The sequence below is a fragment of the Magallana gigas genome, chromosome 1 (genome assembly GCF_963853765.1).
Source record: "Magallana gigas chromosome 1, xbMagGiga1.1, whole genome shotgun sequence".
Classification (NCBI taxonomy): Eukaryota; Metazoa; Mollusca; class Bivalvia; order Ostreida; family Ostreidae; genus Magallana; species Magallana gigas.
The window spans coordinates 38,809,323-38,834,345 of NC_088853.1; the positions used below are offsets into that span (position 1 = coordinate 38,809,323).

The window sequence follows — 25,023 nt, forward strand, 5'->3', positions numbered from 1 at the left end:
TAGTACATGTGTACTACATAAATTGTCACTGTGTCCTTGTTTTCTTTTTCTTAATTTATTTTTCCCCTGATCTTAAAAAATGTCAACGTTTTTAAAAGCCATGGCCTTATTATCTGTTAAAGTTATATTTAACCGAAATGTTTTTTTTTTAAATCAACAAAACCTAAATTAAATCACTGCACGATTCAATAACATGAACTTGTTTGTTTCTCGTTGATTCTTGTTATTTAAAAATACACAATTTGTATTTAGAATTGAATTAAAATCATCGACAATATATTTATATATTTTTTGTTTATCGAGAAAGGAATCTAAAAACCGCATCGCAAACTTTTTAATGAACGACTTCTGATTTCATAAAGTTGGTCATTTGGTTTTTAGATCCAGATTCATTTCTACAATGATTAAAAATAATAGTTGTATGTTATTTTAATGCACATGTACATAATGGCGCGCATTTTTCGTCTTAGCTTTACAATAACTATATCCACGCTTAACCTTCATCTGCGTTTGTCCTTATCATTTCCCTTTCAAGATTTAATTATGTACTATGCACATAATTGTGCAAAATTGTGTGTCGATGATTAAGTTTCCGTAACAGAATATTGCATGTGTGTAGTTTCATTAACGAAGGTGACGAATCTATTAACATCATCACACCCGGTGCATGTATCACTGCATTTCTTCTTATTCCTTTTTTTTTTAGAAAAAATTACTCAGACATGCTTATGAAAATATAAGATGTAATTAATCGATACAAATGACGTTTTTCTCATGATTGCATTGCCCTTTAATGTTTTTCTACTTTTCCAAAAAAAAAAAATTGATGATCATTTTCATGCACTAATAAATATTCAATGCTAATTTGTTGTGAATAAATAAAAATGCTTTTTGAACTGGGTAATTCTAAACATTATACATTATTTTAGGCTGGCATCTATATTATAACAATGTTATTGATTTTGGAAAATAAAAGAAAACGACTGATTGGGTTCATCTTAAACAGAAATGGTTTGAGAAAATGTGTTGTCATTCCTCTATCTCTGATAGTCGATACTGAGTGCGCGGTCATCCCTGCTCAATTCTGCCTCATTACAGGAGTGCGGCCATTCCTGCTTGTGTTAGTGGTGGTTGCAGCGGAGTACTAATGTGTGTGTGATTATCCTTGCTAATGGTCTTACCATGGTGTCGCAAATATGCGACACTCCCTGCTTGAGTTATGTTTGCGTTGTTGGCGAAAGTGTGCGATACTGTCTCGAGTACGGGCCTTCGGGGGAACACATGCAGCGACCCACTTACACGTTATACAAAACTATACAGTTTTATCTGATAAAGACAGCAATAACTCTCCAAAGACTGTGTAACCATTTTATGATATTACAAGTACTTTTAAAATTCCTGTATATTTACAAGCACTCACGTGTTTTACACAAGTCTCCTTGATAACCCCCATCACAACCAGTTAAGCATGTTCCATTTGTATGAAAGCATTGGTCGATTTTCCGACAGTTTCCACATTTTTCTTTGCAATCAAAGCCGTATGCACCGTTGTCGCAACCTTAATTATGAAAAATTATTCGGTTGAAATATTATCAGCATATTTGACAAATGAATATACACACATTCTGATATTTTGGAAAATCTGATAAGATATTTGATTGGACTACCATTGCATATATTTTAGGCATTTTAAGACGCTACAGTTCTGTTATATAATGATCCGACACAGTGTTTTATGTTTCTAGTTTATAAAATTCAATGTTGTCTTGTAGCTGCATTAACGAGGTTTGAATCAATCTTCATTCATACAACTATAGAATTTAGGTAATTATTACCAATCAAACGCCTTGATTTGACCAAAAAAAACCCCGCTAAATTCCAATCTTGGCTGGTACCTTTCTAATTTTCTACTCACGTGTTTCACATAATTCTCCATTAAAACCAGCATCACATCCAGTTAAGCAAGAACCATTGACATTGAAGCATTGGTTTAAATCACGACAGTGTCCACAAGTTTCTTTACATTCATGACCATATGATCCTTTGTCACATCCTTAGAAATTTATAAAGGTATAGTTAGGGATCTGTGTCAAGAAAGTAAGAAAAGCCAAAATTAATCTTAGTATATATATATATATATATATATATATATATATATATATATATATATATATATATATATATATATATATATATATATATATATATATATATATATATATATATATATAAACTAATACTTCCTTGATATAGGTAACGATATAGAAAAAGGTTTTCAGTAGTCGATAACACAATAATCCATTTCTCTCAAATTTAATCCAAAGCGCTTTCGCTTGATCGGCTCTTCAGTGGATTCAAATTGTAACAGAAATAACAAACGTTGCCGGCGTTATAATTACGTCATAAAGTAGACAACGTCACGAACAGTGTAAACAATATTTGGAGAAGGCGGCACATATTTTTTTACAAACACATGTAAACATTATTAAATATGTACAGATGATATTGTTTTTTTAAATAAGAGGTTATTAAAATGAAAGCTAGATAAAGTAAATGCAGAATAAATAATGCAATTATCTATTAAATTTAGGTTTAGATTTATTTTTGAAATAATGTTCTTTCTAATAACTCTTATACCAAGTATGTGATTTTTAATAATTAGGATTTAAAATAGTGTGTAAATTGGGCTTATCTTCAATACTATACACTAACTAGCTATGCTTAAAAAAAATTGCATACCCGCCTCAGTAAAATAAAATGTGACTATAGCAAAACAAATTTAGCTTCTTGAAGGATATCGGTTTCTCTAGAGAAACCCACCCCATTAAAACAAAAAAAAAGACCAAACAAACAAACAAAAATAATAACCAACGATAACAAAAACAAAACAAAGCAAAACAAACCAAGGATACCATGAAATTGTGTTTTTCTCCTTCTAGATGAACGTTTGCCAAGTTTAAATTTAATTTATGTATACTGATACAAATTTCAATGTAATCTGATTTCTTGTTTATTTTGTCTTTTCATTTTTTAACCAAATAACAGAATTACATCTACATATGACTTATATTTTTTTAAACGTAATAAAATGACGTCTGGCTACTTTTATTTTTATTTTTTAAATTGTATAACAAAATAACGCCGCGCTAATCATTACTCATAGTTAAATATGTATGACATGTTGAATAAAGTAAAATGTTACACATTAGGAAGATTTCTTAAAAATGAAGTGTTCCGGTGAAAAATACACTAACAATCCAAATCCTTAATTATTATAATGGCACACACTATTTATGATCGCGACAAAGTTACGATAAGGGTTAACACTCCGGACCGTTAAATGGTAACAAACTCATGTCAATATTCTATTTATTCATTGAATTTCATGATTCCAATTGTTGTAGGAGAATTGTAATGAAATGATCGAACATGCCATTTATTAAAGTAAAACGTTTATGCTGTCAGAAGTAGTCATGTCTTTTGTATATTATTTGATGGAAATGTATCACTGTCTTGAATAATACACCCTCTAATTTATATATATTTTGAACATTCCATTTATTGCAGACGTATTCTATCCAACCAGCCATGCATCTATGATTACACTAATTATTGAAATTATTATATACTGCACACTCATTTCAATGTACTTCTTAGACCACTCCAAAAATGAAGGCTAGATCAACAAATGATGATGGGTTTTTTAAAGAAATTAATATTAATTATTTTCCAATGAGTGTTCATAACAAGAGGTCGATGAGCCACATTGCTCACCTGAGCAAAAATAGACATAATAAGATCAGTTTTATGAAGTCATATCCAGAATATCGAGATAAAGAACGAGAAAAAAGACCCTGTATTAAAAGATTTTTATTTTTTTTTTCCAGATGCCCTTATGTTGATCCCGTTTTGTATCTGGAAATTTTACAAATGTAGGTATATCAGATATTGAGCATTGCCATTAAAAAAAAGATCTTCAACAACTGTTCATATAAATATAAAACTACTTTAAACTTGGAAGCCCTTGTTTTGCCAAAAAACTATCTAGGGCCACAGTCTAATCAACTTAGTATCAACAAATGTCAATATGCTTGAATATAAGTAATACTATAATACTGTATATTTTTGAGAATATTCAAATTTGTTTCCTAAGTAAATATTTAAACCCCAAAAAAGAGTGATCTCATGTATTTCATATGGCATTTAAATATTTTTCCTATATATAACAGTACCTGAGAATGCTTGCGAACAAGTTACAGCTTTTCTTATTAATTGTAAAAAAAAGTTATTTCTCTTTTTCATTCCTATGTAAATAGTCGACACCCTCCGCCACCCCCCTCCCATGGTGACCCCATCCTGCCCCGTGGATCATAGTTTTTTTACAAACATGAATCTATACAAAATGATGATGCTTCCACACAAGTTACAGCTGTTCTAACCGATTGCTTTTTAAGAAAATATTTTTTTTTATAGATTTTACTCTTTATATTCCTATATAAAAATTCGACCTCCCCCCCCTTTTGGCCCCACTGTACCCCGGGATTATGATTTGAACAAACTTAAATCTATACCACCTCAGGGTGCTTCCAGACAAATTACAGCCTTTCTTGCCAATTGGTTTTTGATTAGAATACTTCTTAAAGACTTTTCTCTGTATATTCCTATATAAAATATCGAACCTCCATTGTGGCTCCACCATCCCCCAAAGGATCATGATTTGAACAAAATTTGAATTATACTACCTGAGGATGCATCCACACGAATTGCAACTTTTCTTGTTGGTTGAATTTTGAGAAGATTTCTTAAAGATACCAACGATTCTTCCTTTTATAATTCTTGATTGTCTCCCTTTAAAACAGGGGGTGGGACCCTTAATTTTAACAGACTTGACGCCAAAGAATTTTTTGGAAATGCTTTGTGCCAAGTCTGGTTGAATTTATCTATTGGTTCGAGGAAGTCGAAAATGTAAAAAGTGTACAGACGGATAGACAGACGAACAGATAAACATAAAGTCGAAGGCCGGACAAATAGTGATGAACTCAGGTTAGCTTAAAGCTTAAATCAAATTAGGCCATGCATATATATGTTAAATATTGTATCTGTTACTATATAAAAGTCTACATACGTGTTTTACACATGCTTCCCTGATAACCAGCTTCACATCCTGTTAAACATGTACCAGTTATATGGTTGCATTGGTATAATTCAAGACATCGTCCACATTTTTCATTGCAGTCAACACCAAAATATCCTATGTTGCATGCTGCAAATATATCAAACACATTTTTTTAAAAAGTTTTGTGTAAAGCGTATAGCTTAGCATAGAAGAGTAAGTACATGTAGAACAACTAGGGACACCAAAATAACACCCTCTTATACCGATATTTTTATCGAGGTTTAATAACAAAATCTGCTTCTTAGCGCATATTAGTCACTGTTCATCTTTTGGCGTTTTATAGAAAAAAAAAGAAATGAAAATGGTAGACAATCAAAACTATTTGAATTGCTCAACATGCATTGCCAAATCCTTAAACGATTTCAGAAAACTTACAGTAACATATTGCCACATGCATGTATTTGATAAACTCTGAAAGATGACGATACAATGTTCATTCTCCATTGAACAATTCATTTTTATCACCAATATCTGAAATTGCCTATCTGATATATATTAGTCATCCTTTTACACAAAGGATAATCTATCAAAATTATACAACATGTATGCTCTTCTTGTGAAATATTTGCAAAGCAGAGACAATATCTAGAATCTAATCTGTGATTTGTGTAATCGAGGCTGCTCAACCATCGCTTCGATTTTCAATTGATGATATAGCTATGGAAAACGGGAGGCCGATTTGTAACACAGAGAAGAAAACACAATATGTAGGGCTTTGCTTGTTACAAAATAGTGAAGCATAGTGCAACCACACCTCTTTATGACCATCATAACTATGCCAATGACGGGTCGCCTGTACAAAATGTTGCACAGAAACGTTTGTTTTAAACAAAACCTTCGGAGAACAAAAGACTTTTTTGCAGAATAATCCACAACTAGCATTCTAACATTTTGAAAACCAAACTTAAAAAAAAAGAAGAAAAAAAAAACTGATTGGAGTTTTGAATGGAATCCTTTGTTCTAAATAAAACACAAATTATTGATTTGAGTTTCATATTTAACTCGATGTGCTTAGTATAGAAGCCAAATTAAGTTTTATAATTTTGAATAGATATATTTTTAAACCTGTTCACTGCAAAATGTGTGTAAGTTACGTGTATGATACATGCTCACCATGTATTGAAGTGCCCAGTGGATATCTTATCATATCCTCCAGAAATACAAATATACTAAAAATGATATCTTTAACACTGTGCTGGATAATTATGCCAGTGCCAAATTCAAATATGCCATATTTTGGACTTTAACTTAAAGAGTTAACAACCACATATGTTATCGTTTTATATCACCTACACATGTAGGAATTTCAATTTCGATAGGAATTAATAAAATCCGATATGGATTCTTTATTTCCTATAAGAAAACTACCTTTATGGAACAAATCCTTAAGGGAAATGCAATTTTTCTCTGGGGAAATAACATTTTTATAGGATCTTTAAAAAAATCCTTTAGGAATGTCAATATCTCTTGTAGGAGAATCATTTCTCTTATTGGAATTACTATTTTCTCATATGATATTAATTTGTAAAGGTATTTATCTGACCTGTAAGGGAAAACATACAAAAAAAAGTGGCTACATTTTCTCAGGACACTATCATTAAGTATGTATGAATTTTTCCAATATTGCATCTTAAGCGGGTGCAAAAATTTCATCTTGGCACTGGCAAAATTAAATGGCACGGTGTTTTAATTATCTTCGATAAAACAAAATCGTATTGAACGAACAAACTAGTCTAAAACGTATCAACAGATACACGGAAAAAGGTATTTTTAGCTTTTCTGACCTAATTTACAGTGATGACCTTTGTACCCAGGTTTACATCCCTGGCAAGTGCCCGTCTCTATGTGACAGTACTGACAGTTGACATCTGGACAGGGTATGGAGCAGTCAGATCCGTAAAACCCTGTTACTGGACATCCTGTACATCAAATGTTATCTATTTCATTTATTGTGTATATTCAATCCATTCTTAATGTACAATAAATATTATTAATTACATATTTTTGTCATGGTTATATTTAATATATATTTGATATTAAAAAAAAAGATACAAGAGGCGCTCATTTACGTGACTGTATATATGTGTATCCATTAACTTTCATCAAGGCATTTTCAAAATCAACCAGAAACATATTACAACATTTAGAACAAAAGAATTTGACCCCTGAAACTATGTTGCTGGAGAACTTTTAAAGAAATGCTAATTAATTTGAATAATATGTTTTGCATGGTCATTAATTTAAACTGAGTATCATGCGTTCTGTTTACATTTATAGTTAGTATAGGAGTATATCCCTGGATTTGTAAAAAAAAACGTGTAAAGAACTTTTGACTACAATAGGGGGTCAATGGGTCAGACTGCGATTTTTTTATGATTGTTGGTAAATTTTAACTGTGAAATATCCACTTCATGGATTCGTTTTCAAATCATTGATAATAATGAAATATCTACTAAATGGATTATGTTTCCATTTATTGACAATAGTGAATTGATTAATGAAAATATGCGTAGGTAGTATTTATAAGGCAAAAAATGTACATGATCAAGACCATAGCATAAGTTCGGACGTTCAACACTATACATATCTCCACGTTAAAGGAATTGAAAAAAAATAACAAAAACAAAAACTTTTTTTATATCAGCAGTGTACGGTATACTGTAGAGGCAGAAATATTCGTTGTGGATTTAATTTCGCTATTTTCGTTGGCCATATAATTAAATGAAATTAAATCCATGACGAATTTCTAACCTAAGTATTTATGAATGCAAAGAGATTACGATATGACGAAATTAAATGCCAACGAAATCTTATTTGGTTTAAAAACAACGAAATTTTGACCCAACGAAAATATATGTTTCTACAGTATATATGCATATCAAAGGACAACAGTTTGGTCAACTGTTTAACAAAAAAATATACCCATGTACTTCACAGAACAGGGTACATGTACGGTTAACTATACGTCTACTTTATCACATGTAACATGTAACTTAAGAAAAGTATAAATAAGCCTGAGTCAAAAGTATAACACGAGAATGTTTTCATTTTCTTGGCTAGCTAGTAGTATAGCAGATTAAAAAAAAAACCGACACACTGGTGATGTGTGTGATAGACCAGTAATAAGCTCCACCCTCATTAAGCCATTGTGGACCGAAATACCTTGCCTAGTGAAGATGTCATAAACCTAAGAAGGTTTTTTTTTTTTTCATGTAATTGGAAACCATGACACAATGAATATACATCCCGATAATGCATTAACGATAAAAAAAAATAATCAATGCATTTCCACTACATGACTAACATAAAGCTCCGTCTCTCATACTGAAGATCTCTAACCTCAGAGTCATTGATTTTATAATATGATGTAGACATTATCGTCCGCCATGCATTAAACTATGCAAAACATTTATTTGCCTTTTTATTGTAAGTAGCACAAAAGGGTTTTTTTTAAAGATACAATACACAAATTAAATAATACAACCTTCCACCAACGAAAAAACTTAAAGAAGTCAACAACACCTAATAGCAAGTTTTATGCGACCTGTTCAATTATACTATCTGGGTATATCCCTCTAACTATTAAAATCAATTGGACAACAAAGTAGTGCCTTAAAGCAAAATAGTTCCTATTCTTGCAGAGTGTATATACATTTATTGGGACACTTTAAATCACACTACTGAATTCAAAATCCACTGATATTCCCAAAAATTGACTGACAGTGTCTGACATCCACTGTACATTGACTGTACCTCACTGTACATTTTACTGACTTCCACTGTACCCCTCTGTACCCCACTGTACATTTCTACTGAACAGCACTGTATCCCACTGTACACCACTGTACAGTCCTACTGACTTCCACTGTACCCCACTGTACGCCACTGTACAGGGCACTGACCAGCACTGTACCCCACTGTACGCCACTGTACCGGGCACTGACCATCACTGTACTCCACTGTACGCCACTGTACTATTAATTTGAGAAAAAAAATCGGATTTTTAAATCTTCAGGATATTTTTTTTCTTCAATATTTATTTTTATTATGCTGTATATAGCATTCACATTATGCATATATACAACCTGACAGAAGAATGCAACAGGTCGTTAAATTTATTTAGTATGTTTTATTTATTAACGTCTATTGTTATTGAATGTTACGATCACAAAATTATGATTATGTCCATAGCTATCAGGTGAAAGTTCTGAATTTTACATGTTGAATCTGATTATCAAAAAGTGCATGTCAATATGTTTATTCTGCCAGTCATTGGAAAATACCCCCCCCCCCCCCCCCCAACCAGCAAGGTACATTATCGTTCCTTATTGATGATATACGACAAGCCCTTGTTTAAATGTTCTTAATTCTCTGTGTCTCGTGAGTCGCTTTAAACCACTGAAAAACAGTCAATTAAACACCGAATCCACAAAATATATTCATGCTTGTTCGTGTACACATGTCCGTGTATCATGACTGCGCGCTTGACTACACAGGTACATTTTGAAGAAAGCATGCAAGTTTCTAGCTCATATGTTGAATTTTTTTAATTAAAATTATATTTAAAAATTCATTGCAAATGTTGTGTTTTAATTTTGCAAAATAACATATAATGCAGAATGCATTTTAAATTTTAAACACAGAGAGAGAGAAAGAGAGAGAGAGAGATTAATCAAAAATCGATTGTATTGGTATAATATGTAGTCGTAGAAAAGTTCATTATAAAATCTATGCTGGAACTGGTGGTTGTGATGCCGTAGGGGAATTTTAACATGCTTATTCCTTTCTGACTCCTGGCCTCAATTTTTAGCACTTGTAAATTTATGAGAGAGAGAGAGAGAGAGAGAGAGAGAGAGAGAGAGAGATCAAAAATCGATTGGGGTAAGAAATTGATTGTCTATTAATCTGCTTCTTTTACATACCGATTCTTTTTCTTAAGTCTCAACTTTATCTCTGCCAACTTACTCCCGGGTTAAAAAAAAATCTGCAAACTTTAAGTCGAAAAATAAAATGTAGTACGGATAATACATCCCCCACCCTATTTTTCCTCATCCACTTGCAAATTGATACCCCTTGCATGTATATCACTTTCTGACTGTATTGTATTGGTATAATATGTAGTCGTAGAAAAGTTCATTTTAAAATCTATGCTGGAACTGGTGGTTGTGATGCCGTATGGGGATTTTAACATGCTTATTCCTTTCTGACTCCTGGCCTCAATTTCTAGCACTTGTAAATTCATGAGAGAGAGAGAGAGAGAGAGAGAGAGAGAGAGAGAGAGAGAGAGAGAGAAATCAAAAATCGATTGGGGTAAGAAATTGATTGTCTATTAATCTGCTTCTTTTACATACCGATTCTTTTTCTTAAGTCTCAAGTTTATCCCTGCCAACTAACTCCCGGGTTAAAAAAAAATCTGCAAACTTTAAGTCGAAAAATAAAATGTAGTACGGATAATACACCCCCCCCCCCTTTTTTTCCTCATCCACTTGCAAATTGATACCCCTTGCAGTACTGTGCTATGTCGAAACGATTCATGTTAAGCATGAATATTATGTTAATAAAATTCATGCATTTTTGTTTATTTTTGACCTCGGTGTGGAATAACTATTAAATAGATATAATTAATCCCACTTTTGTAAGCATTACATGCAAGTAGACCTAGTTGTAAGTAAATAAAAAAAATCTTTTAAGACAGATTCTAAATGATTATGATCCTAAGGCACACGGCAACCGTAATAGGTTTTTTTAATCAAAAGTGAAAATTCAGATTTTTGTTTCAACAGTGTATTTCCCTGACGTTTACATCTATTTTTACTTAGGCTACAACATATATACACAGGTGGTCAGTTTTCACACCTCGACGCAGTCAGCCGGTCGTGTGTATAGTCTGCGCCTTTTTCTGTTTGTTCCGAGTTTTTCAGTGTTCCAAGACAGACAAAAGATTTTTATCTGTAGACATACACAAAGAAGGAGACAATACATCGTCGATATTAAAAATTACTTTTTAGCGTTGACTTTCATTCATTAAGAATTTAAATGACAATCATTCAATAACGAACTTCAATTCAAATCATTTGAATCCATGGACATCATCCCGTAACTAGAAATATTTTTTTTATGCCAACATTTACATTTAGCCGCTGTCAACATTACTATACATTTTACCGGTGGTACTTTATTCAAATACTAAAATATTTGTACGTTAGCATGGAGAGAGAGAGAGAGAGAGAGAGAGAGAGAGAGAGAGAGAGAGAGAGAGAGAGAGAGAGAGAGAGAGAGATTATCTTGTTTGCTATGATACAATATACCAATATACTAGTTTCAGTAAATAAAGAAAAAAAAAACGAAAAATCAATTTAAAGGCCGAACATTTTTACCGGGTGATAAATCTCAGGTGAGGAGGGGGGTGGGGGCTTAATTTCTAGAAGTAATAAAGCCTCCGGGCCTGGAAAGTCTTCCCGCATGCGGTCGTAAACGCTGCTAATCACTATACTCAGGAAGCAAATATTACACAAGATATAAATGATTAGTCAGAATTGGTCTTTGTTTGAATATCTTATTGTTCTAAAGACAACACGAAGTGATTACGTGTCGTCCGGATTTTCTCTTAAGTGTGTAAAGCAAAAGTTGGTAAACTACATGTAATTCTGCCCCCCCCCCCCCCCCCCCCAATTTAACTCGGTACATTGTGTTTAGCACTCGACATTGCTTAAGACGTTAATTCTAACAAATATAATTGTGAAAAAAACCATACGACCAGTTAAAATGTTGAATGTAAACGGAGCCATTATACGATGACAACTAATGGAGTTCGTTCTCAATGGAGTGACGTTTTCGTGCAACAAGTTCCAATTGTCTGTATAACCAGTAAATACAGTTTTTATAGCTCATAAGTTTGTTTTAAAAAGAAAATTTTATACGCATGATTTGGGTTGCATGCTCAATCATCTTCGTGGAATTTATTAGGTCACAAACATTCAACATGATTCAAATATAAATTGCGTATTTTCAATTACTGAATAATAGAAATATTTTTCTCATTTATCCGACCTGTACACAATTTACCTATTACGGAAAGAGAAAATAAATATGTTTGCCTATTAATTAAAATGTCGTTTATAATTGAAGAGATGCTAAAATTAAATTGTGATGCAGGGGGTGTTTATGCCTTCCTTACCTTGTTCCATAAACATTTGGGAAGATAGTTACAACATAAGAGAGAGAGAGAGAGAGAGAGAGAGAGAGAGAGAGAGAGAGAGAGAGAGAGAGAGAGAGAGAAAGAGGGGGGTGATATATTTTTTTCTTATTAAAACTATGTAACTAAATCATGACAACATTCTAAGCCGTGCAAGAGAAGGTACATGTAGATGTATGACATCTGGTGATAACGAACAGTGTTAAAATTCAAAAGTATATAATTTAAAGTACCGTAACAGAGTGAAATATTATTTGAACAGTGTTCGTTATCACCACATTCCATTTTTAATTTAATTTAACACTATACAATGTATTTATTTTGATATCGGCGACTGCTTGGGGAGGGGGGAGGATTTATAAATATTTAACATGTATAATATCCGACTTGATTTAAATGATAAAAAACGCGTCTAAAATGATGAATATAAACTTAAGATAATTTTGTTTATTCATTAATGTTATATTTTTAAAAATACATATTTCAACTGGATTTAATACTCTCAAGACCATATATACCCCTATAAGGGAATTGCATAACATCTTGAACAAGGTGTCAGACTGACAATTTACAAGGTTGAATATTGCGACACTCACACCTTTTGATCTACTGAAAGTATGTATAATATACACAGACACTGCTTCACTGATCTTCCTGTGAAGTAAAACTTCAAAGACATTTTAAAGTCCAGACCAGTTGGTTATCTTCTCTCTTTTGAAAAAAATTCAGTATGCTGAGCAATATAGTGGATTTTTTTATATCTATAAATTGTAATACATTGTTTTAAATTCTCTGAATTTTAAAACTTTAATGTAACATGTTAACTAATATTTATTAGATAATATTGATAAAATTAAATTCATTGTAAAAAAAAAACTTAATTCAATATTTAGTTACTAAAACATTAATATTGAAATATATATAAATAATTCCCCCTTTTAATTGGATGAGTTGCTATATTTCGTATGATAATTGAATTCTGAGTTTTTAATACATGCACGGATCGAAGTACAGGGGGGGGGGGGGGTCAGAAGATAATTCAATTTTTTAAACCTAACTAACATTGTACAACTATCCAAAATATGTTTAAGCTCCCCGAGAAATCGATGATATCCCTGCCTTTTCCCTGACCGCGCATGTAATTATATATGAACTTAGAGAAATAGAATCCCTTTTTCTCTCTTGTAAGCAATAGGAAAGAATCAAAACAAATCCAGATTTTGGTCTCAAATAAAGTAAATATTCAAATCATTGTTCAAACATATTAATAACTTATAAAAACATAGGTACAGTGGGTTACAGTGGTGTACAGTGTTTGTCAGTACCCTGTACAGTCGTGTACAGTGGGGTACAGTGCTGGTCAGTGCCCCGTACAGTGGTGTACAGTGAGGTACAGTGCTGGTCAGTGGGTAGGTACAGTGCTGTCCAATGGAGTACAGTGGAGTACAGTGGCTCTGTACAGTGGGGTACAGTGGGATACAGTGTGGTACAGTAGCTCTGTACAGTGGATTTACAGTAGGGTACAGTGAATATACAGTGGATGTCAGACAATGTCAGTCAATTTTTGGGAATATCAGTGGATTTTGAATTCAGTAGTGTCAGAATGCTCGACACATGTCAGAAAAGCGGATTTGCAATCTTAAAAGCAAGTGTCAAAATCGAAGTATCAGTTTAAAAAAAAATAATATTGTTTGATATACACCCTTTCCAAAACTGTTTAATTCATTACTTTACTTTCATTTTCAGAGTTTTTTAATACAGACGTATTTTGCCGGAAAACGAATCTGATTTCACACCACGAAATTTTAACAGGAACAAGACAGTTTAATGAGCTTTCATGAACTATTAACATCACCGCCTATGGAAAATGCATTAGTGGACTATATCCATCTCGCCACTTAAACTCCGCTTTAACATACGTTTACCATTAATGACCCTTACAGGAAGAGGATTCAGTTAATTTGATGCTAAATGAAATGTCTGGAACGCTTCATTCCTGTGCTTAGTCATCTTTATATTGATTGAAATAGCAACAGTTTCTTTATGCCTAGTTTTATTAATTCACATCAATATAAAATTGCTAAGAATAACAATGTTCCATTTTTTCTTTTCATTTCTTTATTGGGGGGGGGGGGGGGGCATTTCGAGAAAAAATAGACACTTTAAATGATTGAACAAGATTTGATAGTTTTATAGAAAGTGACAGCACGTTGTCACATTACTGATGAAACCCAAAGGGTCTACACACTAGTTTATTGTTTCATGTTTTTACAATAAAGGAAACCATATGACCATATAAGAAAAATATTTAAAACATTTTTCAAAGGTTAATGAAATTATAAAGAACACTAACCATACACCTCTACTTCACACAAGGCAATCCAAACATCACCATCATAACCGTCAGGGTAGACAACTCCTGGTAGTCTCTCGTTGTAGTAGATGACATATTGTCCATGAAGAAAACAGTTTGTCGTGAAGACAAAAGGTATTGTGTTTCTTGTGAAGTTTTCGTCTTTAAAACACAACGTTCCATGTGACCTGTCTGTGGTATTGGAGACATACACGGAGAATCCAAAAACACGGCCTGCTACATACGTCCGAAACCACGAATCTGTACAAGACGTTATCGATCCAGTAAAAACAAGTTTATATGATTCTTTTTTTACAATATCAACTAAAACATTGCTAAATATCAACTGCATTATAGACGTAACATATTACACATTATCCATACAACTATCGATTAAAATAGCTAAATGGTTTAACGCACACTTATATGGAATACATATGCAAGTTTTATATATTTGTTGTTTAAAACAACATCACCACCATATTTTATTATAAAATCAAATATAATGGTGGGGGCTAAACTCTGAGGATTCTCTGAGAAAAAAAGTAACGTATTATTAAACCATTTTTATATAAAAACAACACTATGATACCGTATTTTGAACATTTTAATAAGTATTTTTCTAACAACACTAGTCGTATACCATTGTGAATCAAAAGTACTGGACAGAGATCTAATATCAAGAGTAATATAAAATGTTCAGCAGCTATTGTATATGATTGTCGTTAGAAAGAATTGTCAAGGGGAAAATATTTAAATAATTAAAACTTCCTTGTTTAAAACTATATACGTGTTTATGTCATGGCGATACGATCGTGCTAACAAATTGGAATGAATTCAATGTCATATATTGCATGAGAGAGTACGTGGCGAAAAGGGCTGTATGAATCCTATTTTTAAAGCAAAGCACATATAATCCAAACAGTAAAGAACATGAAAACGCAGCTAACGCCTTCTTGTTTAAAAAAATATCACTTGAAACCCAATATAAATTTAAAGGTACAGCAGTAAACATAATATTATTAATGATCATGTTGGGTAGATAACATGAAACATTTCTCAAGTTAATCTAAAATTCCAAATTCTTTTAATATCTGACACTGGAAAAATTCATATGATTATGAGGCGCTATACATACGAACGTTTCTTTATCATGCTAGATCCTTCTTTAACACACAATCTTATATTGGAAATAATTCGTTTGTTTTAATAAACACCAGAATAGATGCGCCATAGAGATAATTTTCAAGAATATCATACACCTAATTGTCGCTTATGATTCGAATAAAAAAATGTTCTTTACAGAAGGTAAAACTCAAATCGGACCATTCAAGTGTCACTCTAAAACACGCCAAGAAGTATATCGTGATTGTAAGAATCATTTCTTTACATACAGAAATGTTATTGATCGGGTCGCCATGTTAGTCATGAATAGATGTTTGAGATTGTTTGTGTTAATCTGCATTTAGGAGGTTAATGTATACTTAAGTACAATCTGGAAAAAAGGGTAAACACGAAAACTATTGTTTGATTTCTACGTTATCTACCTGCAATGATTCGATAAATTGCGGTTTTAGATGAGAAACAAGTCTACTTTGTTATAACTTTGCGCGAACTGTTGTCGTATAATTTTGATAGCATTGAACATTTTCGTTATTACACAATCGTTATTGATGAAATTTCCATGCCGTTCATACTGTTACTTTTTTTTTTACTTTAGGTCATGCGTTGATGCATTTTCATAAATGGAGGATTAACAAAATCGTCAATTGAGATTCAGAACATTAAGGTCAGGTTTTTGGCTTGCAGTTTTAAGGTATTTTATTACAGCTACATATCATTTTGTACGCTATACTTAAGTCTGTTTTAAACTTAAAATGATTTTGTCGGACGAGTTTAATAACAACAGAAGAACAAAGTGCACCATGATCAAACTGCCGTTTTAAGGAAATATAAATAATTTCGTGAAAAATAGTTTTTGGTATGTGACTATTTTAAGTGTTATTGATACCTAAAATATTCGAAAATGATGTCATAACTTTTGTCATGATTCGTTACTATTGATTGCTAATGAACTATTTAAAAAAAAAATGCTACAACAGGGGAAAAAATTACTATTATGATGTAACGAAAATATCTTAATCAAAATCTTTCAAAATCCACAGATTTTAGGAAAAACGTATCTTAGTATACAAGTAATCTGGTGTTTCTTAATTATTATTTCAAACCACGTCACAATGCAAATATGTGAGTAATCTCCGTGTAACTGCAAACCTTACCTCAAAAGATTCCGGGCATATCATCTCATTTTATAACATGAACAAACATATCTATATAAAGTAAATTAAGCAAACTCTTGAATTCAATATCTTATTTTCTTTTTAATTTGTAATTTTAATTGAAAAAAATGTAAATCTGTTTCATCATTTGTTTCAGTTACTGTTCATGTTCATTGCAGCCGTTGAAACGGTTTAATTTTCTCCAGTTTATATTACACTAAAACCAACAACATTTTTTTTTTCAGTATTACATCTTTAAACTAACAGGAAAAATCATATGAAGATTAAATAATATGATAACACCCAAATATTATCATGTAAATAAAAAAAACGTATATGCCTGATGACAGTTTACACCACAGAGTCTATCATTTCCAAGATACATAATGACTGTGACTATACCATAGTTGTCCGTCCTGAAGTAGATGGTGATGTGATGAATACTGTGGATGCTGGTCAGGTCAATCCACCAGGTGGCGGTTTGTCTCCAGTCTGATACAGCACATTGACCACCATCCCAGCTCAGGTCAGATTTACGTCCGTCCACAGCTTTACTGGCGTCAAATCTGACATCACCATGTATGTATGGGTACTGCTGGTGTGCGTGTTTATGGAGGGCAACGTTTACTGTGGACATACACACAACACCATATTAACAACATTATTTACATTTACAAACTTGAGTGGGTTTATTTAAACTAACATTTACTTATGAACGATCTTCATAAACAAAAACAATTAAAGTAGGATTTTTTTTTTTGATTTGTCAAAACAACTGTTGTCATTTCATGTTATACATGTACATGTATAAAGTATAATATTATATATGATTTTTTTTTTATAAAAACCTGAATGTATCAAAAACATTATTTTGTAAGAATAACTCTACCAAACCACAATTAATGATGTTATTTTTATCCTTTTATATATTTATCTAAAATAGTTTTTTAAAGCAATATATTTCGGTAATAAAATGTAAATATGGTTTGTAAAAAAACCCAAACAAACAGTATTAAGGAAATAAGTGAACTAATAATGCCACTTATATAACATACTAGTGATGAACAATATAGGTAGATAGCCGCCTCAATTAGAATGTTGTTTATGTAAAAGGAAATATTACATTATATACTGACTTTTTAATTAATTTTCAAATGACAATTGCATTATATGCATATAAACTTACCATAAGCCTGTGAAATCGGAAACACTACTATCAATAAAAACAGAGACACCATATCTATAGGTAAATACATTTAGTGAAGTTTAATTCTACTCTACAACGTATATGATTATGCCGGAATATATTTCACAGTTACTCTTTTATGCGGAAATTAATGAAAACAATTACCGGATACAAAAACTTCAGATAATATATAATTAGCATTATAAAGGATTGGCGAGGGAACATGAATGTTTAAAGAGATTGACCACGTCATCATTGGTCTCCGGTGACTTATATTCAAGAGCCCTTTAATATGAAAACATTACTTGTGACGCTTGTTAACCAAACACGTTCATTGAATCTCTCAAAAACTTATTTCAATGTGATGTTTTGTTTTTTTAGTTCTGATTTATGTTCCATAAAAATAATAAATGTTTACAATCAATATTCCTAGCACATGATCTACGGCTGACGATAACAAGAGATTTGTAATCAGTGACCCGGTTTAAATGCACGTCGAAATAAAACAAAACTGACAATCAATAATCAACCACAAACGAGAACGATATACCCTATGTGAAATTAATATTTGAAGGAAAAGATATAACTAAAGGATTTGCAGTCATGCACGTCAGTTTTTACAAAAATACAGGGTCTATCTCAAAGGAAATTCTGGCAATGAACAAAAAAAAAATTATGGAAATCGAGTGAGTACGACTTGCACATAGCAAATGAATATTTCTTTTATATTTATGAGTAAATGATTCTAAATATCAAGAGAGAGGTATCACAGAACGAAAAAGCGAATCAAGTTAGACAGTTATGGGAAAAAGTTATTTGATGATTAAGACGATCGCAGGATGAACCAATGAGCAATTTACATTGTATATATCATAAAAAGAATTATGTTTAGCTCCTCTAAGAACATATAGGGCTAATATTAGACATAAGTTGGTGTATATCATCTGAATACAACATTGTTATGCTAACTAGAACAGAAATGAGAATATGAACGACGGGTCGAAGGAGATCGGACTTTGTCAAAAAGGTTTAAGACTGAAAGAGTGGATGTTTCTGTGATCAGTTCACTCTCCGACGGAGAACTAGCAAGGTTTAGACTTGACACGATCGGGGACAGACATAAGCTGAGGAGGCTCTGTACTACGAAGAAAGTAAAGTTTATGATTTAGCTACCCATATACAAATGAGGAAACGTGACATAATTCGAATTTGGCCTCAATAGTTTGCCATTCAAAGAGTTTCAGATACATTAAATTGATATGTTAGTTGTTGTTTCTTTTAAAGAGTTGATAGTATAAGATATATTTATAACCTTTCTTGTTGACACCTACCTATTTTTTGTTATTTGCACTCACTGGCAGTAAGTTTCTGTAAACAGAACGAACGTAACTCCCCAATAAATGAATTCTCAGCAATTTTTAAGTTTTGCAACTATTCAGTTTTCTTTACAGAGTTTTTATTTTGTCGCCTAAATTTCAGTATTTGTTTTTTGTCTTTGTAAATCCAAGTCGCAATAATCCAAGTTCACCCGTATTGCCGTCACTGTTATCTAGTGACGCCTTAACATACTACTTTTAAAGTTTGTTTCTTCGAACGGAACATTGACCGAAAATTCAGTAAAAATTGTAAACTTTGATCCAGATAGAAAATGAACAACTGCTGCCTAGAGTTTTCTCAGTTGCAAAAATCCGACATTGTTATTGACATTAATTCTTATTTGACGGACACAGAGAAGCATTTTTTTTTAATGCACAAACTTTCTCGCAGGCTGAGTGATATCAGACTTTCAAGTCATTGTACTTACCGCGGTAACCTAAAATATAAAGAAAATCATTTTTCTTCACTTTAACGCTCTGATCGACAATAATGATGATTTAGAATTTTTAATAACTCTTAATGGATAGTTCATTACATGATTCAGTAACCATTAACAGGTAAAATGCATTTGTTGGTGTTTCATTCGGTTTATGTATCAAACTGAAGACACACCTGTGTTCTTTGTGCATATCTTGAAATAAATTGAAACACTGGTCAAAGACTGTTGTTATTGAGGGAGATTAAGATACAATTTTGAAAACGCACTTCAAACCATGCGCACAAAATTACAAGGAATAATAAAAGCTAAAGACGGGTGGACTGCAGAAGGGACTTATCGATATTTTAACGACTTTTTAAAAAACTATATAATGTATGATCAATATTTATTAAAGTGATAGATCTGATTAGAAATTCACAAACATTAAAGACATAATAGGCATTCAAATTTATGTTCATTTCTTTCTATTGGTTGATTTCCCAGACCTTTGAATTGACGTTAAATTAACTGAATTACATCGTGTACAGCTCTCTGTGTATGTAATAACTAGATTAATTCCCTGATACAGTCAAAAAATTAAACTAATAAAGACTGTTGAAACACATTTTTTCGTTGGGTCATAATATCGTTTTTTAACGAAATAAATTCTGCATTTAATTTCGTCATATCATAATTTCTTTATATTCATTATTACCCTGGTTATAAATTCGTCATTGATTTAATTCAGGGGATTTATACTGCAAAAAAAAAAAAAAAAAAATGAAGTCCTCAACGAATATTTTTGCTTCTTCAGTATACATTTTGTTTACTCTTAACGTTCAATAATGCAGGGTAAATGACGTCACCTACCCTACCCCATTCTGCAGTTTAAATTTTGTCATTTGTCGTCTAAAAAAAATAAACAACAATCTTGTCTTTCGGTTTATCCATACAGTTTGTTTCAAATTTGTGAGCTGATGGTATTTGTCCTTTTTTTTTTTTATACCTTTTCAGTAAACTAAAATTATGTTATTGAATTAATCCGCAGATCCAATTGTTCTGACGTCATCGGTTGGGTTTGTTTTCATTCATGCTACCGTGAAACATAGTTAGGAAATTTTACCACAGCTGGGCATTGCATCTTCAAAGTGAATGATGGAATCTTGAATTTAAAATTCCACTAAACGTCTTCTTAATTAATTCGTGTAGTTTACAAAAACCTTAACAACAACAACAACAACAACAACAACAAAAATGTACATGCGCAGTGTTATAACACAATTAAAAAAAAAAAAAAAAAAACTTTTTTCAAATACTTTGATTTGAGAATAAAATCAGTGCACTTTGCAAACAGAAATGAAAAAATGAAATCCGTTGATATTGTCAATTTTTCATTGATATGTTTGGGAAAGAAAAGAAAAAGACTGTATGTTTTGTTGCCTCATCCACGTTCCTCCACGTATGATAGATATATCATATAATATTGTTTTTAAACATTCGCATACCATTGAAATCATCACTAATTTAGAATTTGGTGAAGAATTTGTGATTCATATTTTAACTTTATTTTTTAGTACCTTTAGAGTCTTTGCTATAATAAGAAATACTAACGTACAACCATTTGCCGATTCAAGGGTTGTTTACATCCTTATGGATCACTTACATGTATTTATTTAATAGCGACTAGTATTTGGAGGATGCATAAACTTAATGCCACTTTTCAATTCATTATGTTGTTGACTTTGGTATCTTTTTCTTCCTGTTTTGAAAGATACTTTACAAAATTAAATATCATTTGTTGAAAAAATATATGGTATTTTTGTGGTAATGTGTTTCGGTTAAAGTGATGCTTTTTCCCTCCAAACATAATTACGTTAACTTGATATGTATTTTTAAAACGACATTTAATCACTTTATGTTTAAAGAAGTGTTGTGCAACTCGGATCTTGTCTATTCTGTAAACCTGCTGCGGTAAAAAGAACCGACTGCTTATAATACGTGAGAGTTATCTCCGTAATCCGGTCACTTATCGATCGGGTTGATGCGGGATAATTTCTGCTCAATTATCGATCAATCTGTTTGTCGTTCCTATTGATTTAAACAATTGTTAATATAAATCCCAACGTAAAACTCGTGTCAGTTTATTCCGTTAAGGCTCATTGTAAATACATACACATCTTTTAAGCCAAAATGAAATCAAAAGGATGTTGCGTATTTTACTTTACCCCGATTTTTTTCGGGCCGTGATTCTGGATACCACGAGAGTAATACTGTCGATATTGTTAGTACTGTGCGTTTTATGGTTACTCTGAATGCTCTATGTTTTTTTTATTAATTCTCGTGCATTTGATATTTATCAATTGTTCCCTGCATCAGAAGAGTTCTCACCATTACGTAATGCACATCGGAATTCCCGTGCTGGAAGTTCCACACTTTGAACAGCTTTTACGTTGTTGTCTTGAACCTCCGAGATTCGGTTTAAATAAGAGTACCATGTACCCTCTTTTCCTGTACAGTTTGTCAATTTTTTCATTCGTGTTGAAGTTTTGATTCAGCGGGTACTTGGGTGAATATAAGAAATTGTTTTTTTTTTCCTTCTGACTTCATTATATACATTTTGAAAACATTTACATTACAATTAACAATATAAATCAAACATAAGAAACGATCGAGAATGCTGGGTAATATTTTTGTAGAAAGAACGTATCCATCTTCGTGGGTGAACTACAATTTCACAAAAAAAATATCAAGCTCAAACTTCAATGATAAAAGTTCTTTTGGAACCGTAAGTGTCCTAAAATAAAATCAACATTAAGATCCCTACCAGCATGAAAAAAAAGCATTCTACTGTTTTCTAGTTTTTCAGTACTTCGAGATTGTTTTATTTAAGCGTCAACAATTTTTTGCAATAACTTCATCTAAAACGTTCATAAACTTTTATCAAATCCAACCTAGTTATACATGTATTGTCATTCAAGAGCCACATGGTTATCATTCTCTTTACGTAATGTTTTGAAATTACCCCACTGTGGTAACAACTTCTATCTTACCATGCCTAGTATCGTAAGGTTTAAAAATTATCTCACTGTGGTAATCTGATGTACCTTACCATACTAGTATCGTAATGTTTTAAAATTACCCCACTGTGGTAACCACTTGTATCTTACGATACAAGTATCGTGATTTTTTTAAAATTATCCAACTGTGGTATAACTACATCCAGTTGCATCTTACCATTACCAGTAACTTTATATTTTGATTGATTTGATCTTCTTCATAATAATAAAACAGTTGATTAACAACTCTTAATTTACTGACAGTATTTAATGTACATATTTTATTTGGTTGTTTGAAATGCGTTCTCTTAGAAAGAGATTGACAACACAAAATAAGAACAAACTACAACAAATAATTGCATAAAAAATAAACTTATAATGAATATCAAAATACCATTTTGTATAGATAAGACTAGAACTGAGGCAATGAATAAAAGTATGTAAACATACGTCATTGGTTTATCATTTAACCTTTATAACCTGTGTCAAACGAGGCCAATGGGCCACATCGCTCACCTAAGGAACAATAGGTATGATAAAAACATCTTAATTGAGTCATAAAAAACCATCTGGACAATGTAGTATAACACATGTAGATCAAATGTAAAATAAATATCGCCCCCTGAATGTTCTTATGTTTATTATCATTAGTCCCTTTTCGATTAGAATGACCATATAGTAATATTACATGGTGTGCATTGCAGTTCTCAAGATCTTGATTATATAATGTATATAAAACTTCATCAAACGCTGAACCCCTTGTGAGGCCCAGAAATCCTCCAAAGGCAAAAATTTAAGCAATATAAAAGAAACACCTGGCTGATAAGTTTCAGATATTTTTTTTTTCAAGATTTATTCAATATATCCCTATGTAAAAATTCGACCCCCAGGGTGATTATCACAACTTTGAGCAGTACATGAGGATGCTTCAACACAGGTTTCACATTTCCTGGCTGATTAGTTTCAGAGAAGACAATTTTCAAAGATGTACTCTATATAATACTATGAAAACGACCCCCCCCCCATTGTGGCCCCACTCTACCCCCGGGGGTCATGATTTTCACAATTTTAAGATGCTTTAAGAAATGTTTCACATTTCCTAGCTGATTTGTTTCCGAGAAGATTTCTAAATTTCAACCCCCCCCCCCCCCCCCATTGTGGTCTCATCCTTCCCTTGGGGGTAATCATTTTCACAACTTTGAATCTACACTACCTTAAAATGCTTCCACCGAAGTTTCAACTTTCCTAGCTGATTATATTTTGAAAAGATTTACTCCATATATATTCCTTTGAAAATTTTACCCCCCCCCCCCTCAATTGTGGCTTCACCCCGGTGGTCATGATTTTCAGAACTTTTAATATGCAATACCTGAGGATGGGGGGTTGTAGATTCACCACACGTTTCTTCTTTCCTTCCTGGTAATAGTCTTATATGAAGAAAAATTTACTTTATATATTCCTATGTAAAACTTCGCCTCCTCCTCCCCCCCCCCCCCTTCATTGTGGCTGCACCTTAATCCGGGGGGCATGGTTTTCATAACTTTTAATCTACACTTCCTGAGAAAAATTGCATATACGTTTAAGCTTCTTTTGCTGATTATTTTCCGAGAAGAAGATTTTAAAAGATTAACTTTATACTGTATTTCGATATAAAATGTTGACACCCCATCCCCCCCCCCCTTTGTGCGCCCATCCTACCCTGTGGGTCATGCTTTTCACAACTTTGAATCGACAGTACCTGTTTTTCAATAATTCCATTCCTAATAATCTTCCCTTTAAAAAAAAAAAAACCTGATCATTAATTTTCACAACTTTTAATTCCCTTAGCATACGAATGTTTTTTACAAAGTTTAATAAAATTGGCCCAGTAGTTTTTGAGAATATGTTGAAAATGTAAAATGTTTACAGACAGACAGACGGACGACATACAAAATTTGATTAGAAAAACGCATCATAAAATAGAACAAAAAATTACAGAGAATA

General features: G+C 32.3%; 1 protein-coding gene across 1 annotated transcript; it reads right to left on the minus strand.

Annotated features, from left to right (window-relative positions):
- Positions 1–366: 366 nt before the first annotated feature.
- On the minus strand, positions 367–18,352 carry LOC136275904 (cell death abnormality protein 1-like). Its single transcript, XM_066086207.1, has 8 exons — positions 18,190–18,352; positions 17,406–17,630; positions 14,725–14,985; positions 6,961–7,095; positions 5,126–5,263; positions 1,916–2,053; positions 1,421–1,558; positions 367–395 (listed from the first exon to the last, which is right to left on the minus strand). The coding sequence occupies exons 1-8, from the start codon at positions 18,257–18,259 to the stop codon at positions 367–369; spliced, it is 1,134 nt and encodes a 377-aa protein (XP_065942279.1). The 5' UTR covers positions 18,260–18,352.
- Positions 18,353–25,023: the final 6,671 nt, after the last annotated feature.